Consider the following 18,199-nt stretch of genomic DNA (forward strand, 5'->3'; position numbering starts at 1 on the left):
TTTTTTTGTTTTTTTTAATTCTTTATTTTTGGTGCAATAGATTTTACAAACAGGACCGTGGTGCCACGACAGCAGACACAGGCAGGTTAATGCAGATATGGTCGTGAAAGTATACAGTTGCACATTTTTTATAGAAGACATATTATAAACGTTAGTGAGGTCGTTGCAAACAAAACAGTTGTATCGGCATTTGTGAGAGAGCCTTAGAAAAGTGATTTAATGTACAGATTATAAACTTTGCTGATACAGTACATGAGTGCCAGGCAGTCGGGCACAGCTTCTCTGTGATTGGGTGATAGGCTGCTTGAAAGCATGTTTGGTGTGTGTATTACAGCGATATGTATCTATGTAAGGCATACTGAGAGAATACTAGCTGTATAAGAGTGGTCAAACATTAAGCATTTCTATAAGGTTTTACATTGTTGGCGAGTCTCTATTTAGGAGGCTGTAACGTGGTCTGTTCAGTGGCTGTTGTAGCAAAGGTTCTGGATGTGTACCTTTGTGGTTCCCATCTTGTGAGTCCAGTATCAGCCCACACCCAACACAGGAAAAGTTGTAGGCGAGGTGTTAGAGTCACACTGGGTCACAGCCAGGTGCAGTGTTGCTGTTTTCAGCGGCTGGCTTGTCAGCTCGTTGCGGTAGAGGCCTGTTCTGGTGACGCAGGTGAGTGGTGTTCCCCTCCGATACTCTGGGGCACTGCGTGGTTTTGGGTGGGTTCTGAGCTCCGTGGAGCGCTTGTGCTCAGTCGATTGTGTCGTGGGTCTCGGGTGCATGCCGGGTCTGTGGAGGGCTTGTGGGCAGACCACCCTGCGTGGTGTAGTCTTGCTCGTTTATGTGCAGGCGGGAGAAGTCTCCTTCTCCAGCGCCATTTTGTGGGTCTTGTCGGGCGGGAGCCCGTGCGGTTCTGGTAGGTATACTCTGGTTCTCTATTGGGTGGGTGCCCTGGTTCTTCAGCCTGTCGGCCTCTGCCCGCCAGTTTAGCTCAAAATGCTTTGAATAAGGCATCGAGCTTAGCGTGTATGTGTTGCCTTTCCGTTTGACTATTGTGGCCATATGTGGCGTCCGCCATCTTGTGGGCCCATGTAGTGAGATGTTGTCTGAGAGGTTCTCCTTGCAGTGCATGATTTAGCTCTGCTGCCTGGAGGGGTTGGACTGGGATCACCCCCCACCTGTCCTGGGGGGGGGGGGAAACGGGTATTCAGTAGTTAAATACTTCTGGCGTAGGGGCGAGGAGAGTGGCTGTCTCCCCCCATCCGCCGCAGCCTGCCGCCTTGGCCTCTCAGTTATGGGATGCACTCGAATCCGGTATCTGATGCTTCACCAGGGAGCCCCCGACATGGGTAGCATGCCCCGGTTTCATTTCAGGTTTGAGAATTGTGGGTTTATCCCTTGTAAGTAGCTTGTATGGTGGGAGCTTCTTCACCATGGGGCTGCTCTGTTTTCAGGTCAGGCCCTGTCACCCACATTTTTTTAAAGGGTTAAAAATTCATGAGTTAACCATGGCATGAGTAAGCTAGTTGGAGTGTGCTTAGAACTTAGTAGGTTAGACTGTGCTATGTCATGCTGCAGAAAAAGGTAAACCTAGTTTTAACTGTGGGTTATACGAAGTATGATGATGATCATAGACACTGCAAAGGGTATCATCAGAAAATATCAACCAGTAGAGAGCATCACATAACTTATTCACAGCACTCTTTAGTTATAATATCTAGATGTGTTCTTGCTTGCAACATAAAGAGTAGGGTAAGGTTAGTAAGGTAAGGTAAGGTTAGTAGTTTGCTACACACATTCCAATCATGCTGAGGGAGATCAATAAAACATGCTCTCGAGCCTATAGACATTTTGCCCATGCTATTTAAGCTGAATGTGATAGTGGTAGTGCGCCCATGACCTGCTTTCCTCCTCCTCTTCTTCTTCCTTGCGACGTCATCGGCTGAATGCGCATGCGCGGCAGGAGCCGCGCTGCATTCAGCCGGTCGCATAGGAAAGCATTTACAATGCTTTCCTATGGACGCTTGCGTGCTCTCACTGTGATTTTCACAGTGAGAAGCACGCAAGCGCCTCTAGTGGCTGTCAATGAGACAGCCACTAGAGGATTTGGAGGCTGGATTAACCCTCAGTATAAACATAGCAGTTTCTCTGAAACTGCTATGTTTATAAAAAAAAGGGGGGGGGGGTTAATCCTAGAGGGACCTGGCACCCAGACCACCTCATTAAGCTGGGAAGTGGTCTGGGTGCCTAGAGTGGTCCTTTAACTCAAAATGCATGAAATAACGGAGCACCAGGCTTGCAAATACTTCTCATTGGGAAGTCTGATTGGACAGCCACAGACAGTCTGGGCAGGGTTAGAATGGGAGGGTTTGTGAATGCCTCAGACATGAGAAATGCGCTTTTGCAGGCTGTTTTTATGTACACCCCCAATACCTGGGAAACAGTCACAATTTGGCTTTGAGGAAGATAGTTGTCACCCTTGCTGAAATCTGATCAGCCCCAAATTGCTTGTATATGGTTAATAGCTGTTTATGTAAATTGGAATACATTTATAACTCTATTAAATATTGTATTTATGTTCAAAACCTATGTGTTTTTTTTTTGTTTTTGTGTTTTTTCCCTTTTTTTTTTTTTTTATTTAGAGCATAAGATGTACTTTAATTACTTTGGCAAATATGCCAAGTGACTTTTTTTCTTCTTCTTCTTCAGGTTGAGTCAGAGCTGAAATCCATCTGTAATGACATTCTGGATGTACTGGACAAACACCTCATTCCAGCTGCAACCACTGGGGAGTCCAAAGTTTTTTACTATAAAATGTAAGTACAACGTATGAACTGTTTGCAATATTGTGTAAAACTTATTCCACCCCTGTTCAATTTTCATTTGACTTGACATCTTTCCTTGGTATAAGTTCACTTACTTCTGACAACCCTCATTATAATATGCTTTGATTTAGAGCAACTGATGCAGTGTTGTCTGATTACTACTGATTGTATGTAGACATTAACAACGCAATACAGGAACATATCCAGTTATGTGACCACTAGACTGCATGTTTTGTCTGAAGACACTTTAATAGTTTGCTTGGTGGCTATTTACGAAGGAAAAATAAAAATGGTGCTCGCATAATACCTTGTGGCTTTCTGGTATTTCTTTTTTTTGTTACCAGAACCATTTCAGGCAATTTAAATAGAAATAGATGAACAGATCTTTCACACCTGTTCTCGTTAGTGTATTCCGTGATTTGGGTAAATGGAGAAAATGAATTGGAAATAGAGTAAATATTTGGGGCAGACTACAAATAATGCCCTTTACCATACTGCTGGTTCTTCAGTGTAAAACATGTTACTGTTTTTAAATGAAACTGGGAAGGATGTCAGATTACTGTGAAGTTACTGGTTTTCTGTTTTCTACGTATTGCCTAACCTAAATAAATGTTATTCAGAAAACGGGAGGTTGTTGCTAATTTTTAAAGTACAAAGGGTCTTTCATAAAAGGACACTCCAATTGGCAAAACTGAAGTTATTTGCATGGATTGTGATTGCAAGAAGCCATGTGTATTCCTGCACTCAATTGCTTAGAACTGAATTAGTTAAATCTTCCCCCTTTCCCCACAAACAACTTCAAATACATTGGGGAAGCCGTACATTTCCCTTTGCAGGTACTTATAAGACATTTGCATTGTGTGATTGCCATGTGAGCTGTATCTACTTCTGTCATGCTCTCCCATAGAGTTCTTTCCGGCTCAAGAATAAGCCCCTCTCATATGAAATGTCTGTGTATTTTATTTTAAGGAACACTCCAGAACCCTAAAGCACTTAAGCTTGCTTCTGCCATATACTTTTGGACGGACAGTGTTTCAAAACTGACCGCCTCTATGGTCTTGCCTGTTTTACTTCCTGCACAGAAGGGAAGACTAAAGACAAACACGGTCCGACCTACCGTATATACTCGAGTATAAGCAGAGTTTTTCAGCACATTTTTTGTGCTGAAAAACCCCAACTCGGCTTATACTCGAGTCAGAGTCTGTATTATGGCAATTTGCATTGCCATAATACAGACCGGGGGAGAGGGGGGCTGGCAGAGCTGTACTTACCTTTCCTGCAGCTCCTGTCAGCTCTCTTCTCCTCTGCGCCGTCCGTTCAGCACCTCGGTCAGCTCCCACTGTAAGTCTCGCGAGAGCCGCGGCTCTCGCGAGGCTGACAGAGGGAGCTGCACAGACCGCGTGGAGGAGGAGAGAGCTGACAGGAGCTGCAGGACAGGTAAGTACAGCTCTGCCAGCCCCCCTCTCCCCCCCACTGAACTACCAATGACACTGGACCACCAGGGAAGGAGCCCCCCTACCTGCTATGTATCAAGCAGGGAGGGGGGACGAAAAAAATATATAATAAAAAAATAAAAATTTATAATTCAGTTAAATAATAAATAATAATAATAATAAACAAATATAATAATATTACAAAATAAAAACTAAAATAATAATTAATAAAAAAATTAATAATATATCAATGCCCACCCCCACCAACACATACACAAACACACACTGCATCGCACACAAACACACACTGCATCGCACACAAACACACACTGCATCGCACACAAACACACACTGCATCGCACACAAACACACACTGCATCGCACACAAACACACACTGCATCGCACACAAACACACACTGCATCGCACACACTCACACTGCATTCATACACACACTGCATTCATACACACACTGCATTCATTCGCACACACTGCATTCATTCGCACACACTGCATTCATTCGCACACACTGCATTCATACGCACACACTGCACTCATACGCACGCACTGCACTCATACGCACGCACTGCACTCATACGCACGCACTGCACTCATACGCACGCACTGCACTCATACGCACGCACTGCACTCATACGCACGCACTGCACTCATGCGCACGCACGCACTGCACTGCGCACGCACTGCACTGCGCACGCACTGCACTGCGCACGCACGCACTGCACTGCGCACGCACGCACTGCGCACGCACGCACTGCGCACGCACTGCACACGCACGCACGCACTGCATTCATTATATACACACACTGTAAATAAATATTCAATTAATATAATTTTTTTAGGATCTAATTTTATTTAGAAATTTACCAGTAGCTGCTGCATTTCCCACCCTAGTCTTATACTCGAGTCAATAAGTTTTCCCAGTTTTTTGGGGTAAAATTAGGGGCCTCGGCTTATATTCGGGTCGGCTTATACTCGAGTATATACGGTATATGGCTGAAGGATCATTTCAATGTTAAAGTTAGTAATGTGTTTTTAAAACGTTTGTGTTGTTTTTTTTTATATATATATATATATATGTATATATATATATGTGTGTGTGTGTGTGTGTGTGTGTGTGTGTGTATATATATATATATATATATATATATACACACACACACACTTTATTTAAAATCTAAATTTAATTTCAAAACTTTGAAAAGACTGTACAGTTTTGAGGTGATGGTTGTACTTTAAACATGAACTTCAAGCTAAAGTGCTTTAGGTGTTTTGAGTGTTTCTTTTTGTAAAATGGACACATTCTTTAAAGTGCAGTTTCCAGCTTAAATGGGCACATCTATAAATTGGATAAAAACAAAAATTCAGCGCTTGTACAATACTGAGATAGTCCAAAGGCAGCACGATCACCAAAAGCGTAGTCTCTCTCGTCCGATAGGGGGTAGGATAAAACAGGAAAAGAAGGTTCAGCATCTGAAGTATCCTTTAGGGAATGTATGCAGTGACCAAAAAGGACTGGTAGTGTAGCTCCCTGTAAGTGTACAATTTTTATTCCCCTTACTCTGGCAATAAGTTTTTAACTTGCTACTCTGTCCTATTTGTATTATCTCTTTTGTCATTGCATCATTCCCTAAAGGACACTTCAGGCGCGGCACCTTCTTTTCCACATTTATAAATTAACATTAAAACACACCCCTGGCTGTCAATCAGCCAGTCCTATTACTTCCTGGTTGTTTAGCTCAGTAGAGTTAAACTCGAGGCAGCCAATTGCCCAGAGCCCCTGCCTTGCAAAGTCTTCTCATACATGTTTTAATTTGGGCTTTATCTAGTAAATGGGGATATTTTGGTATTTAGGTAGTGGAGTGTCCCTTTAACTGCCCGATAGATTTTCTTTCTAATCACAAGTGCATGTGAGCAGCTCTGCTCATAGAAATGTGAAAAGCATTCAATATGATACCACTGTGCTAGTTCTAACTTTTAGGGACCTGTACCAGGCATTTGAGAGCTAACTTGCTGCAAAAAAACTTTTACGTCACAGCTTGGTTGTTCATTTTACCTCCATTTTGTTCTTCCGATTTCAGGAAAGGAGACTACCACCGATATTTGGCAGAGTTTGCCGTAGGAAACGACCGGAAGGAAGCTGCGGAAAACAGCTTGGTTGCTTATAAAGCTGCAAGTGATATTGCCATGACAGAACTTCCTCCAACACATCCCATTCGTTTAGGTCTTGCACTTAATTTCTCTGTCTTTTACTATGAAATTCTTAATTCCCCTGACCGTGCCTGCAGGTAAGTGAAGTGATGCATTTTTTTAAAAAAAAATCTTTATTTTGATGTGCCATAAGCAAATTAAAGGCATAGATTGATATCCCTTCTATACTATTTTTTTTCATTTCCGTGTCCTACCAAAGCGCCCTGGGGTTTGTTCATAAAAGGGAGATGCCCACGCTAGCATTCTGTATATTAAAGGGTTTCTTGGAAAATCAAAACCATGACCGCTCACTCGGTGATGTGAGGAGTACGATGGCACTGTTTTGAAGAAACAGGTTTTAATCCTTCACATGTAAACATAGCAGTTTTAGAGAAACTGCTATGTTTACATTTGAGGTTAATCCGGCCTCTAGTGGCTGTCTTCCAGACAGCCACTAGAGGCGCATCTGCGACGCTGAAGGCGAATTTCGCCTCCATCGCACAGAGTGTCCATAGGAAAGCATTGAGAAATCCTTTCCTATGGACACTTTGAATGTGCACTCGGCACTTGCCGCACATGCGCATTCCACTCCACTCGGGAGCTGACAGCGGGGGAGGAGAGGTCACCAGCGTCGAGGGAGCCCGGCGCTGGATTAAGGTAAGTGGTTGAAGGGGTTTTAACCGCTTCAGCGCCACAGGAGGGGGACCCTGAGGGTGGGGGCACCCTCAGGGCACTATAGTGTTAGGAAAACGGCTTTGTTTTCCTGACACTATAGTGATCCTTTAAGCAGAACTGTTACATGGTGTTGACTACATAGTATCTTTATCCATCTGAACATATTTCTCCAGGAAAGGTTAGAGGGGGCGTTGAGAAGAAGGAACTTGGTAGATCGTGTCCTTGAATTGTTTCAATTGAAGGATGTTTAGGGTAAACTAGGTTGATGTTTGCGGTTATGTTGGACCTAACCAATTATAGGTTGCTGTACTAAATGGAGATTGAGGGGAGAGGTAGCACTAAGGTCAGGGTTTAAAATTAAGCCAAATACCATTTGCCACTACAAGCCTGGAGTTAGTGGCACACTTGGCATTTTACATTTCTACACGCCAAAGGCTAGGCGAGAGAGGAAATGTTGAGCTGTCTGCATTAGTTCCTCTTTTGGGAATTGACACATTACAAATGTGCATAGGAAACTCCTTCTTTGGTTCAATTGAGCCCAAAAGGTGGTTCACTGGGGGAAAAAAAATCACAGGAATAATAAATGACGACTGAGTGAGTGCTCATAAGAATATGTTCTCCTTGGTTGGAGGATCATTCACTACTGCACTTCCAGGTTGACTAACCATTTTCTGCAGTGGAGAACTGGTCTAAAAAAATGTAGCTCAATTAGTGTTTCCCAACTGCTGCAAATTGTGCGTGGCCAAGCAAATCTGTCATTAAAATATCAAGTTTGCATGCTAAATGGGAATCTCGAATCTGACCTGTAACTATCCAGAATCATCAACTAGTGAGAGATGTGTATTAATAGCTCTTCTCCTGTACACTGGCAAAGGTTTTGTCACTTCCTCAAGCTTGATTTAGATTGCACCCAGCGACTTGCATGCTTCTTGGCCTAGCTGACAATTCCTGCAGGGTTCAAAGATTCCACAACAGCCAACACTTTAAGAGAGAGATCCATAAGATATTTATTTTTTCTGGGAGCTTTGTGACCCAGCATAAAGAGGAAAGTTGTACTTCCTATAGAGAAGCATTAGATTCAACAATGCTTTTCTATTAGAAGCTTTGCAGATGCAGTGCTACCGTTGGCATGCATGTACCCTGTATTCGCCCAAAGTTGTTTATGCAGTTTCTATGTCCACTTTAATAATCTGATTTATTTTTAATATATGTTGATTCAAATGTTACATGGAATGAGTACATATGAAATGTAAGTGTATCTTAAAGGCGCACTATATGGTCAGGAACACAAACATGTATTCCTGACCCTGTAGGGTGAAAACTACCATCTGGCCCCTCATGCCCCACCCCTAATATAGTTAAATCTTACTTGTATTAAAGTCTATAGCTGTGGGTTTTCTCCCTGTTTCCAGTAGACCTGCCTGCTGACATCAGCAGAAGTGGTAGCCTGATCCAATCACAATGCTTCCCCATAGGATTGGCTGAGACTGACAAAGAGGCAGATCAGGGGCAGAGCCAGCATGATTCAAACACAGCCCTGGCCAATCAGCATTTCCTCATAGAGATGAATTGAATGAATTAATCTCTTTGAGGAAAGTTCAGTGTCTGCATGCAGAGGGAGGAGACACTGAATGTTTGGATGCATTTTAGGCAGCCATGACCCAGGACGGATCTCTAACAGCCATCTAAGGAGTGGCCAGTGAAGTTATCACTAGGCTGTAATGTAAACACTGCATTTTCTCTGAAAAGACAGTGTTTACAGCAAAAAGCCTGAAGGTAATGATTCTACTCACCAGAACAAATACAATAAGCTGTAGGTGTTCTGGTGAGTATAGTTTCCCTTTAAACACTAATGTATACTGCAAGTGTCCTTGTTCACTATCAATACTGAAATGTAACTGCCATTTTCGATTTGTAAGTACTAAATGGACATAGCTGGAGATGGGTACAAAGTGGACAGAATGTTTTAGTGGGCAGTGTTCTTCTGTAGATAAGCAGCTTTTGACAGATCATGTCCTTTAATCCTGGTTAAGGTCACAGCAATAAATCAGATGATATGTTGAGATAAGGAGAACAGAGCTACAAGTTAATTAACCAATGTCTTCTTATCCTGACTATTGCAGGTTGGCCATAAATTATGCTACCCAGTGAAACAACTTGAACGCAATTGTTACAATTTCAGCTAATTATTGATCTGTTTATGTAGGTTGGCAAAAGCAGCATTTGATGATGCTATTGCAGAACTGGACACACTGAGTGAAGAAAGTTACAAGGACTCCACGCTTATCATGCAATTGTTACGTGATAATCTGACACTATGGACTTCAGATATGCAAGGCGATGGTAAGAACATTTTTGTTTTTTGGACGTAGAGGTAAATTCTAAGTAACATAATAAATATTAAAAAAAAATTGTATTAATCTTTTTGTCCTTGTTTCTGGTTGTGAGTTGGAATACAGCAATGTGATGTACCATAAGCAATTCTGCAGGGTGTTAAAAATTTTTTTCTTACAAACAAATTAAAAGGGCCATCCTAGGGAAGTGGAGGCAAATTTTTTTTAGTTACTGGTTTATAACCGCTTAATATACAGAACTGAGGAAGATAAGGATGAAACTCTACAATGAGCAAAATATCCATTGTTTTCTAAATATAACCTTTTTGCTGAATTTTTACTCCTTTTAAGATGCAACTTAATGATTATGAATATTGTTAGTGGACATTCTGTGCATTTTCTTATACAAGGCTGATCTGGCTAAAATATGAATCTTTGGTCACCTTTGTCCTCACGCTTTCACTACCACAGTGGTGCACATATGGTTGGAAACACTGAATATTTTTCCCCCTTCATTTGTGCTTTTATGCTTTTCATTTTTCACACAATCCTATTCTCCCCTTTTTGTGTAGATTCCTAAAGGAAAACCCAAGTGTTTCTTAAGTACTCTTTGTAAGTTCATATGTTGACTGCCCAAGAAATTGCCTTGTTACTTTTTTCATTATAACACCTGCATCTTTTTGTTTTATGTCCGTTTTGTGTCCTCCATATCTGGCAAATGTTGGCACTTTGTATGTCAATGGATTATGTTTTTTGAGAATTAAAATATTTGTTTTGCTAGATGGAAAGCACAAAATGGATCTGCATGACCTTACCAATCCCAATCTTGGTTTAGATTCTTGAATGCCCCTTAACCCCTTAAGGACCAAGCTTCTGGAATAAAAGGGAATCATGACATGTCACACATGTCATGTGTCCTTAAGGGGTTAAAGGACACTGCATGCTTTAGACCATAGTTCTGGTTGCAAATACTCCTCCTTGTTAAACAGCGATGTAATAAATAAGTTTTTTTTTTATCACATTGGTGATTGTGCCTTAACATAATTTCCTCTTCATTAAGTGGCATTAGCTGGCCTAAACCAAGAACAGGAGTTGCCAATTTGTAGATATCCAGCTGTCTTAGATATGACAACTCCTATGATGTGGAAATGTTCTCCTGAAATCACTGGAGGGCTACCAGGTTGCTACTGTTGAACAAGAATTCAGGGGTAAAACATATCCTCAAATCTTGTTTGCAGCAACATAACCCACACTGACCAGAGAGTCTTTCCTTTCTTAGAATGAAGGGTTTTCATTTGAATTTTATTACCCATTGTATTTTAAACAATTAATGACTTCAGAGTTGTTGAATTAATATTTAACTAACAGCAGTGCTGTGCAAATGAGTGTTGTGTGGTTTTATTGTGATTTTAATGCAAACCGCATGCTATTTAAATTTGGCCATTGATTTTATTTTTGAAAAAGATTTCACAAATGTGCTTCTATCTATCTATCTATCTATCTATCTATCTATCTATCTATCTATCTATCTATCTATCTATCTATCTATCTATCTATCTATCTATCTATCTATCTATCTATCTATCTATCTATCTATCTATCTATCTATCTATCTATCTATCTATCTATCTATCTATCTATCTATCTATCTATCTATCTATCTATCTATCTATCTATCTATCTATCTATCTATCTATCTATCTATCTAATCTATCTAATCTATCTAATCTATCTAATCTATCTAATCTATCTAATCTATCTAATCTATCTAATCTATCTAATCTATCTAATCTATCTAATCTATCTAATCTATCTAATCTATCTAATCTATCTAATCTATCTAATCTATCTAATCTATCTAATCTATCTAATCTATCTAATCTATCTAATCTATCTAATCTATCTAATCTATCTAATCTATCTAATCTATCTAATCTATCTAATCTATCTAATCTATCTAATCTATCTAATCTATCTAATCTATCTAATCTATCTAATCTATCTAATCTATCTAATCTATCTAATCTATCTAATCTATCTAATCTATCTAATCTATCTAATCTATCTAATCTATCTAATCTATCTAATCTATCTAATCTATCTAATCTATCTAATCTATCTAATCTATCTAATCTATCTAATCTATCTAATCTATCTAATCTATCTAATCTATCTATCTATCTATCTAATCTATCTATCTATCTAATCTATCTATCTATCTAATCTATCTATCTATCTAATCTATCTATCTATCTATCTATCTATCTATCTATCTAATCTATCTATCTAATCTATCTATCTATCTATCTATCTAATCTATCTATCTATCTAATCTATCTATCTATCTATCTATCTATCTAATCTATCTATCTATCTAATCTATCTATCTATCTAATCTATCTATCTATCTAATCTATCTATCTATCTAATCTATCTATCTATCTAATCTATCTATCTATCTAATCTATCTATCTATCTATCTAATCTATCTATCTATCTAATCTATCTATCTATCTAATCTATCTATCTATCTATCTAATCTATCTATCTATCTAATCTATCTATCTATCTATCTAATCTATCTATCTATCTAATCTATCTATCTATCTAATCTATCTTATCTAATCTATCTATCTTATCTAATCTATCTATCTTATCTAATCTATCTATCTTATCTAATCTATCTATCTTATCTAATCTATCTATCTAATCTATCTATCGTGTGCTGAATAGGTTTTTCTTGCTATAGGTTTTTTCTGGCACTATAGTGGTCCTTTAAGCTTTACCCCTGCAATATAGAGCATTGACATTTAGTAGGTACAACAATGCTTGCATTACAGGTTTTAAATACACCTCTAGTGGCTGTCTGACAGCCACTTCAGGCGATTGCTCTGTGAGTGAAGTCACACTCCCTTCTCACCACTAGCTTCTATTTCATAGGAGGAGCACAGCACTGGCTTGGCGCTTTATGGATTTGGAGTGTTCCTTAATGTGTGGTTTGGTATAACTTTATGTCCTTGGGTTTTTAAGGCGTTGATGCCAAAACCATTCTTTGCTGAACTGGAAATTGGATAAAATGTTTTAGTCATCAGATGCATGACATTCACCCTGGCATCTTTTGCAAGTATGCTGTGATTGTAGAAAATCAATGAAACAGAGCATCTTGGTACAATGGTGATGCCAACTGCCCATTAGGTACAGAGGAGTTCAGTTTGGATTTCTTTTCTGCTTAAAGGGACGTGCATCACTCTAAAACTGTTTGTTCAAAAACTTTCATTTTAATTCAGTTGCCTCACTCTGCAGGCTGTAAAGAATTTTTTTTTTTTTTTTAAAGCAGGTATATTTTATTTATTTGCTTATTATACTTTCCCAATCATTCCACGGGTGAAGGAAAACTGGAGAAGTGCATTGGGCATTTCTGACAGATTTACAGATGTGCAGTTAGAGGATCTCTTCACCTTGCAACATCCTGATAGGGGGAGAAGAGGGAGTTTGATCAGGCTTGTGTTTCTCTCTCCTGCTGCTGCACAATTATGTTTGGTATCAATCATTAGTGGACAGGTTTGAGGCCTGAGACTGGGAAGGGGATTTCAATAAACATCCTTCGCTAAGAGGTGTGCCCATAAATACAATCTGAGCAAATTTGTAGTAATTTTTTATTATTATTTAAACCAGCAAATACATTTTGACGGATTTTTTATTTTGGTTTATAAAATAGTTTAGTGATGCATGTCCCTTTAATCCCACTGTAACCTTATTCCCAGTAATTAACTCTTCCCAGGACATTAGGTCTTTATAAGTATTATGATCCTTTTAATAGTATGATAATTCACTGGAAAATGATGGAATGAATGCTGTGGAAATAAGGAGTGCCCTCTATACAAACTTTGGTACAATTCATTATTTGCACAAGTCATTCCATCCGATCTTTATGGGAACAGCCACAAGTTTATAGGTCTTCTCACACAAATTTTAATGGGTAGTCTTGCGTTGGATATATTTTTGACTGCTGCAAATGTAAGTTAACAGGACACTATAGTCACCAGAACCACTAAAACTTAATTTAGTACTTCTGGTGTATAGGGCATGTTCCTGTAGGCCCAGAAATTTAAATGCTGCCTTTACAGAGAAAAGGCAATGTTTACATTGCTACCTTTCAACACCTATAGTGGCAGTCCCTCGGACAGCCTCTAGACGTGCTTCATATTTCGGTGCTGCGCTGTATGCGGCACCTACGTTCAGCTTCTCCATGCAGAGCATTAAGCTCTAATGCTTTAAGTGCATCTCTGAGGAGATTTCTTCTTGGCCTTTTGCAGTGCATGCGCAATAGCCTCTCAATGCACTCTTATGGGAAAGCATTGGATTGGCTGAAATAAAGATTATCTCCGCCATGAAGGTTGGGCCAGCTGTGACAGTTGAGAAAAGCTAGTAAACTTCCTTTTAACTCCATTCTGGAGGGGAGGGGTGGACACCTAAATGGGTAGTCCGGCACTATAGTGTTAAAAATACAGACTTGTATTCCTAACAATATAGTATTCCTTTAAAGGCTTACAGCTACCCCTTTTAAAACATTGCACTTTAAAGTTAATATGCCCTATTGGACATTGTCAATTAGGTCCTTATCTATATTTGGCAATTAAACCTGCAAACCATGTTTCACTGATCTCCCAACAACCTCTTCCACACCTCTTCCTACAGTGGTTTGTGATTTTGAGCGTATCTACTTATCACCAGGGGTTAGTGGAAATGCTTTATAAACAGCTAGCCGCCATATTTTCAGTATGCACACAGCTTGATTTATCTGACAACTGGAACTGGGTTCAGTCGGGTTGCCTGACGTAGGGCTGTACAGAGAATTTTCTTCTCCCTCAAATGACAGCAGTTTGTTTGGGTTTTTTTAATCGACTCACACTTTGTCTGCACCATCAACTATAATGCAAAGTAGTATTGGTGTTTAGAAAGACCCTGAAAAGTATCACCCACTGATTTGCTGTGTAAAAAAAAGCATTCCGTAGCTTTTTCTCACCTAGTTGAAACTGATGTGCTGCTTTGGTATGTTTAATTTCAAGATTTTATGTTCCTGGTGGCAAACCTGGGATGTTTTCACTCAGCCTTGTGCCAATTAACTGTAATTTTTAGGGATGTTTAACATTGTGGCTTTGTAAGTTTAGCTATTGGAAAGTAATTGTCTTTTTTAAGACATATATGTATTGTGATGTTAGTACAAGCCTTTTATCATAATGGATTCTTATCTTGCCATGTTTCAGGAGAGGAACAGAATAAAGAAGCACTGCAGGATGTGGAAGATGAAAATCCGTGAAACCATAAAAGCCAAGAAGAGACCCTCTAACCAACTGCCCCTTCCCTCCAAATATCCCGTCTCACTCTGAGGACCATCAAAATTTGACTTTTACACTGGTTCTCAGGATTTAGGTTCCTGCCCAGTTGGGTGTATCATTTTTACACAGTTTAAGAATTCTTAAAGGCAAGAGTGAATGACTGGGGATTTTGCTGCTGCTGCCAGCCATCTTAGGTTCTTTAAGACACTAACAGGACTGCATAGAGGCTTTTTCAGCATTAGATTGTCTCCGTGCCATCCAGCACTATAAACTCTTAGAAACACATAGAATGAGCAAAAGACGTTACTCTTTAGGGCAGACCAGAGTCAATCGCACTGTAGAATTTGTGTGGTGGCTTATTTTATTTTATAAATGTTTTGAGATAAAATTCATACTATTGTTTAAAATGTGGTTAGAGCTTGACGTTGCAGATTGCTTCAGAATGTCCTTGTAGTGGTTTTGCTGTAAAAGTGTTTTCAAACTGTGCAAAAATGTTGCTGAAAACTCTGGTGCTGGTAACACGTCAACAATCCGAGTTTATTCATTCTTGCCGTCTTTTTACTTTTCCCTCCTCAGAGCAGGTTAGCATTGGAGCTGGTGTTGAATAGCCTGCATGCGTGTTTAAATTTATTATTTTTATTATTTTTTCTGTTTTTCTATCTTCTCCCCTCTCTCCCCTTCTCTCGCTCAACCTATCTTTCGTTCAGTATGTGTAACTTGAAGCTAATTTGTACTACTGGATATCTGACTGGAGCCACAGATACAGAATCTGTAATTGTTCTTACTGAAACACAGCATGGAATTAACATTAAACTTAAATAAACAAACCTAAATTAAAAATGCCAAATATTACTGTTACCTGATCTTTCTTATTGTCTGTGTTTTTAAAATTGTATTGATAGTCAAAGCCCAGCATTGTTAGAATATTGTCTTGTCACATCTGAAGATGTAACACACAGATGGTTGAGTCTTGATCCGTAACATTTGTTTGACAGCCATTAACAATTCTTTTTCGAAATTTATAATCGTGTGGTTGTGCTAATATTTGGATAAACGTAAAATTGTTCAGCTTGATTTGTAAGTATTTAAACCTTTAATGGGGATGATTTTATCTTTAAGTTTAGACTGTTGGAGGGGGGCACTAGAACTAGCGTGACATTTGGCTTTTTGTCCCTGAATTGGTGTAGTCTTTTCATATTTCAACAAAAAGACGACCCACGTGTAATTGGCTTCCTTTAAAGAAATAAAAACATCCATAAAGTGAACATATTCCTTTCATTTTCATTTGCCAGATGTTCAAATATAGATTGTCTTGTTTTACATGCTGAAAGCATTTGTATGTGGTCATATGTACACTGAAGTGCAAGTCTTAAAACAACCAGTCACATACAGACTCACTATTACACTTTTTTATTTTATTTTTTTAATACCAAACATAAGGCATTTAAGAAATTTAAAGTAATTCAAGGACAATCTTTATATAAAATTGTTCCTCCCAAGGCATTCTCTAGAACTCTGCTCTTTGTGTGATTCACCATCAGGAGAAGCACTTAATTTTCAAGATTGATCCATGCCATGTTCATATTGCAATGACAGAAAGCAGTCCTAGCCAGGTGTACATGTGCTCCCAACAGTGAATCACTGTGAATGGCATTGCATGGTGAGAACAGTTTTTTTTTCTTTTTATAGGAAACCTATAAGCATATAGCTTAATGGTCAAAATATTCTTTCAAAGAAAAACATTGATGTTTAGAACACACATGTAATGCAAACATTAAAATAAGCTTAACACTAATTCATTTTAAAGCCTAATACTCATGAGCAAACCTAAAGTATGATTGTTAAAAATTATACTATATAGAAGTACGGTGCAATGTAAAAAATACCACATCTTTGAAAAGCAGTTTCTCACAATATTTGATGTTTGGCCAAACATGCATACCAGATGAGATTATGAAACGCTTATTGCAATGTTCATTCAGTGCATTGGGAAAAAATAAATACGCAATTGATGCCCTAATATGCCGAAATCAGTTGATGGCTTTTAGAACTATTGGATGCATAGACAACAAAGAAATCTAAAGGGGTAAAAGTTTTAATGTTTTATCAGGAAAGAAATTAGTAACTACTAGACTGCCTTTTAATGTACTCCTGAACAAATCGATCCATACAGGATTTGCATGTGGAGTCTTGTTCAATAAATAGAAGCCACGGGTAAATCCTGGAATGATTTGATTCTTTTGCGTGCAGATTGAAAGGAAGTGATTTAGTACTGGCTGAAACACATTTGTTCAAACGTTTAGTAATTAATCTATCATGAAGTGTGTCAGGTCTGTATATCCAGCCTCTTGCCGCCATGGGACTAGATAGAAAATGGTTCTTCAACCATTCCTTGCTTGTACCACTTGTCACAAATACTCTATTCCATGGGTTAATAAATATTGAAGTACCCAAGACCACCGTAAATGGTGTAATCACAAACTGGCATTTTTATTTTTGAAGCCTATTTGTCCTCTGACACCACATGGTCAGAATATAAATTTTATAAAATCACAACTTTGAAGATGGTGACAAATGCATGGTGCTAAAGCAAATTGATATTGGGTTCAGATTGGTATACTTTTGTGATATGACCCTCTCTCAACCTAATTCTAAACAAAAAGCCTGTCATTCTAAAATTCACCGTTAAATAAGCATGTTGGAAAATCAGAGAAAATGTGGTGTGTTTTTTTTTTTTTTTGTGATTACACCTGATAAATGTATATTATGGTATCTCTGCTGGTAAATTCTTGGAATTTCTGGAATGGTCAGTGACACCTTGTAACTGGATATAAAGCCTTCTAACAAGTGAAGCATACTTCAATAAACTGGTACACAAGACAATGTTTGGATATGTTCAGTCTCATATATATAATTTAATATATTACAGGTTATTTATCCTCATGTCAGAGCTGCCTTGTTTATAGAGAAGGCAAACAGCAGTTGGCCTTTTCAGTGTATTTGTAGCTGCCTGTGGTCAATTAAGAGTTTAGTAGTTTGGCGTACTTGACTCCTTATATAGCAGGCACAGGCAACCTTTGGCACTCCAGATGTTTTGGACTCGGCCTCCCATAATGCTTTGCCAGCATTATGGGGAATGTAGTCCACAACATCTGGAGTGCCAAAGGTTACCTATCTCTATTATATAGGCATAAGATCAACTTTATCTTAAAGGGACACTATATAGAAACCTTTTGTAGTGTGTGGAACTGCACTCACTCCCATCAATCTGAGCCAGGGTGCCTCCTGTACCGGAACCAAACACCAGATTCCCAATTAGTAGAATAAAATTAGAGGTCCATGCACTCCTTGGTTCAAGATCGGCACTTTATTGGAACCACAACAGCAACATTTCGA

General features: G+C 39.0%; 1 protein-coding gene across 2 annotated transcripts in view; it reads left to right on the plus strand.

Moving 5' to 3' along the window:
- YWHAE (tyrosine 3-monooxygenase/tryptophan 5-monooxygenase activation protein epsilon) overlaps nucleotides 1-16,068 on the plus strand; it is a 40,356-nt gene extending 24,288 nt beyond the window's left edge. The window contains exons 3-7 of one of the 2 annotated variants that reach the window (XM_063449914.1): nucleotides 2,701-2,807; nucleotides 6,348-6,554; nucleotides 9,338-9,474; nucleotides 10,037-10,076; nucleotides 14,732-16,068. In XM_063449914.1, coding sequence (XP_063305984.1) covers nucleotides 2,701-2,807; nucleotides 6,348-6,554; nucleotides 9,338-9,474; nucleotides 10,037-10,044 — 459 coding nt within the window. In that variant the 3' untranslated portion in view covers nucleotides 10,045-10,076; nucleotides 14,732-16,068. The remainder of the gene's footprint in view (nucleotides 1-2,700; nucleotides 2,808-6,347; nucleotides 6,555-9,337; nucleotides 9,475-10,036; nucleotides 10,077-14,731) is intronic. The other variant, XM_063449913.1, reaches the window with a different exon arrangement.
- Nucleotides 16,069-18,199: the final 2,131 nt, after the last annotated feature.

Source organism: Pelobates fuscus, chromosome 1 (assembly GCF_036172605.1).
Source record: "Pelobates fuscus isolate aPelFus1 chromosome 1, aPelFus1.pri, whole genome shotgun sequence".
In the NCBI taxonomy this organism is placed as follows: Eukaryota; Metazoa; Chordata; class Amphibia; order Anura; family Pelobatidae; genus Pelobates; species Pelobates fuscus.